Source organism: Rosa chinensis, chromosome 1 (assembly GCF_002994745.2).
Source record: "Rosa chinensis cultivar Old Blush chromosome 1, RchiOBHm-V2, whole genome shotgun sequence".
Lineage (NCBI taxonomy): Eukaryota > Viridiplantae > Streptophyta > Magnoliopsida > Rosales > Rosaceae > Rosa > Rosa chinensis.
In genome coordinates, this window is record NC_037088.1 from 40306306 (window position 1) to 40310902 (window position 4597).

Consider the following 4597-nt stretch of genomic DNA (forward strand, 5'->3'; position numbering starts at 1 on the left):
GAATTTGAATACTAAACGGTTGTTGCCTATCACTATCTTCTTCTTTTATATTAGTTCTTTGTAAAATACGTCAACAAGGAAATGACTAATGAAGACAATGAATCACTAATTAATACAGCCATCGTAAAATAATCAAGCTCGAAATGAAAGAGAAAAGTGGCCAGTGAAGATAGCAAAGAACGTACTGCTCACTAGCCAAGCTCATATGAGATTTCGGATTTGAATGTTTTTCTCCATCTGATTTGTTTAACACTAACCAATTGGTTTAACACTTCAAATCTAAAAGAGATCACAATTTCTTCCTCTAAAGAAAGAATATAGGTTAATTAATTGAAAGTTTGTGCGAGAGATTTATTGCATCTTGAATAAATAGTACGGAAATAAAATGTAAAATAATTCACATCGATGATTTTTGTGGTAAAACTCAGCCTTTATTTCAGCATCCATTATATGGATCTCATGTACAAAACTAAGGTTGGTAAGATTATTAAAAAAAAAAAAAAAAAAACCAACTTTACAATTAGGAAATAACTAACTCTAAACAATTAACCAGCATTATTCATAACCACTTATCATTACTTCTTGTGGCATGGACACCACTGTTGTATTAAAATCATTAAGACTCTGATCAACAACAGCCAGCTGACTCGTCTCAACCATCTCTACTCGGATCGAGCCACAGAACTCGGCCTTAGCCGCCGCCGGGCCAACTCCAAGATTTGGCCTCTTGGGCTTGGGCGAGCCACTCTCCGAAGTCGAAGACGAAGATGACGAATAAGATTCCGGGGACCGCCGCTTGGGAGTTATTCTAACCGGTTGCGATCCCTCTGAGCCGATAAGGTGAGGGAAGTTGAGCTTGGCTTTGGAGCCCCGCATCTTAAAAGCGGCTTGGTCATAAGCCAATGCGGCGTCCTCAGCCGTTTCGTAGGTCCCAAGCCAAACTCTGCTGCCGTTTTTCTTCGGGTCCCTAATCTCTGCCGCGTACTTCCCCCACGGCCTCCGCCTCACTCCCCGAAAGTGCCTCCCCGAAGACGGCGCGTGAGTCTCACGCACCACCACACTCTCCTCTAGTACCTCTGCCACCTCCTGAGGCTCCGCTTTCACTGGCGATGCCGTAACTTCATCAGGCACGGCATCGGAAACGACTGTATCGTCGCTGTCGCTGTCCACTTTTAGTGGCAAGTCGCTCCAATTCTCTGCGGAGAACAGGGTGCCGAAGCTGAAACTGCGGCAGTAGATTGGAGGAGGAGGAGAGCCCGAAGCTGTTGGCGATGATGCTTCCAGATCGAAAGTGGTGTCGAAATTATCGTCGAGAAGGTATTGGCGAATGGACTCCAATAGAGCGAAATCAGACTCCAAGTCAATCTCTCCAAACATTTTTGGTTGGAATGTACGTAGCTAGCGATCTGGTTTTTGCTTGTTGAGGTTTTCGAATGGGATGGAAATGTAATTAATGGAAGATGAAGCTGTGGTTTGGGCAGCTTGGTGTGTTTGCGTTTATATACGGGGACTCTAGGGGTTTATTTTATTACCAGTTCTGCTGTCATTGGATTCGGGGTTTAACCACATGCAATATATGTTGTAAATGGCAAAATAAATTAATTTATTGGTCATTGTTCCTTTAATATTTGTTTATATATTTTGGAAACAGTGATTGCAACATGTCAAATGGTGGCAACGTTAGAGGAGCACAGGTCACCTTAGCATGAATTATAATGAATGATTCCATTTTAATGCTGGTTGGTAGTATCGCATAAAAAAACAAATGCTGGTTGGTAGTAGCATGATCCATATAATAGTCGAGCATATCTAATTTTATGTGTTTGCATATGTTGATATAATGCACACTAGCTATAAAATCAAAAATAAGATAGATGCGTTTTCTTCCCTAGCTACAGAACAACAGTAGTGACTGAGTTTAATTGATTTAAAATTTTAAGAAATGAAATATCCTAATATAAGAACACAAGCAGCTAATTATTGGGTTAGGTAATATGTACTAGTTATTAGTTGCAGCCAAAACTTCCAAAAAAAACCCATCTCTAGAAGTTTTTCTTTCAAGAAATACGTACATATATTATCTAAACAACACTTGATCTTATCCAAAGACTCAGTTATATATCAAGGTTTATGAATAAATAGTAGTTTTATCAAAAAAAAAAATTATTGTTACATGGGAGCATTAAAGCCAAGAAAAGAGAAAAAATTACTACTACTCAAGCAGAGCTGTTACAACAGTTAGGCCTCACACTAGGCCATCAATATCATCCATCAAAACTTGATTAACAAAATAGTTTTGTCAAGTTATTCATGGATTGCCCGTTTATATGATTAATTAGAAGCATTTTATATGATTAATTAGAAGCATGACTTCGAGAGAAAAATGGATGAGATTATTATGATATCTTGATTAAAAAAATATCACATACGTATTCATAGAATCTAATTGAAAAAGTACAGTTACATTCATTAACTTTATGACTAAATTCAGTTTAGTCCCTTGAACTTTAGGGTTAAAATCAGTTTAGTCCTTTTTTTCTAATCACATTGGTCCCTACACTTCTAATTTCCATCATTCGGGTCTAAAATTTGAATTTGGCTTGAAACATGACGTTATGTGCTGAGTTGGAGCCGACATAGAAACCCACTTTTCAAACTTTAAACCACCCAAGAAGGGTAAAATGGACATTTCTAATTTAATCTTCTTCTTTTTTTAATTTTTCTCTACATTCTCTCTCTCTCTCTCTCTCTCTCTCTCTCTCTCTCTCTCTCTCTCTCTCTCTCTCTCTCTCTCTCCTCGATTTGAAACTCCATCAACAACCTCAACATCACGCCCATAGAATACCACAACCTCCATCACGCCCCAAACCGTCGCTCGATTCCTCCACCTCAACCGAACCAGGCGAAGCTGAATTGGCCAGCGCCCTCTCTGTCGTGGGCCTATCGGTTCCGCTGCTGGCTCATCGGGCATTTCAAACTTATCGTTGAGACAGGTCTTGGACCTCCTTGGATTAGGCGAAGGCGAGAGTAACAGTAGCTCGTGCAGAAGGAGAGAAGCTAAAGATTTGCGAGACGAGGGTGAATGTGATTGAATGGGACCTCGAGAGAGAGATGAGAGATCTTTTCCGATTAGGCGAGCCATGACGTTGTTTTTGTTCCAGACGGAGGCTCCAAACTAGAATGATGACGATATGGAGGCGGTGGAGAGAGAAGATGATGAGGAATCAACCGGTGAGGATGAAGTGGTCAAGGAGGAGGGGCTTCTGGGTTTCTATAGAGAGAGAGCACTCATTTTTTTAAAAGAATTTAGCATCGAAAGTTATTTTGGTAATTTACCTTTCTATTAAGGTCAAAGGCTGAGAAATGGGCCCCTATGTCAGCTCTAACTGGGCACATGAGGTCATGTTTCTATCCAAATTCAAATTCTAGACCCGAATGATGGAAATTAGAAGTGTAGGGACCAACGTGATTAGAAAAAAAAAAAAAAAGGAACAAACTGATTTTAGCCCTAAAGTTTGAGGGACTAAACTGAATTTAGTCCTTAACTTTATATATAAGTAATTACCGAACTATCTTTTTTAAATACCACAATATTTGATTTAGCGACTCTGTTAGGGTTTTGGAAGCGCGATTGCTCTTCTCTGCCTCTATCATCCGATGAATTCCTTCCTATTAGTTTGTATGATAGGCTTTTCCTCTTGTCTTCTTTTAGCGCTTGTCCTTATCGCTCCTTCTTTTAGAGTCGATGTGGTGATCCGACTAAAAGTTTTTGGTGGTGATGGTGTGTCGTGCCTGTTAGTAGTACCTGGAGACAAATCCCTAGCAAATAACACCCATCCTATTTATTCAAAAAAAAAAAAAAAAAAAACACCCATCCTATAACTACCATGCACACTTATTAACACAACTACTAACTAAACATTGACCCAATTGAAGCTACATGATCCAACCAATTAAACTAGTATATCTGCCTAAAAGCAAAATTGGTGTACATCAATAATGGCCACTGGACTGACCTGCCACACATGTAACATAAAAAAAGGCCAAGGTATACCTAATAAAACTACGAAAAATAAAAAACCCGACAAAAATATTACAAGAAAAGGAGTTAAGACATTAGACCCAAAAACCCAAAGCCAAACTGCTCCCTTTACTATGTAAATTGGGTCGAACTAGGAACTAAGGTTTAAACAGGCCAAGCCAATAAAGCCAAGCCAAAGCCCCCTACCTCCTTATCTCCACCTTGGATCACCATCTATTTCCGATCTCTAGTGGCCGTAAGTGCCACTGTACATCATGCGCGTCGAATAAGACCCCGCATGCCATCACCTGTTGAGAACAAAACAGTCGCAAAGGCTGCCGCAATTGAAAAACAACGCCGCAACCTCAACGCTCAAAACCGCCTTAGCTGTACTTTGCGATCCGAGCCGATGAACATTGTCGCACCCCGACCAAGCCATCGCGACTGAATCCGATAAATGACATAGATCCCCATCGCTCAAAATTTAGCCACCGCCCTGGTCCTTAGATCACCTAATCTGCGGCGTCAAGAAACCAAAATAGAAACCCAGCAAACCCTGTAAACAAGCCCTTATAA

The 4597-nt window shown here is 40.3% G+C and overlaps 1 protein-coding gene across 1 annotated transcript; it reads right to left on the reverse strand.

The window, feature by feature from the left end:
- Positions 1-399: 399 nt before the first annotated feature.
- LOC112184759 (ethylene-responsive transcription factor 1) lies at positions 400-1501 on the reverse strand. The gene has a single exon (XM_024323001.2). The coding sequence runs from the start codon at positions 1375-1377 to the stop codon at positions 556-558; it is 822 nt and encodes a 273-aa protein (XP_024178769.1). The 5' UTR covers positions 1378-1501; the 3' UTR covers positions 400-555.
- Between the last annotated feature and the right edge of the window lie 3096 nt (positions 1502-4597).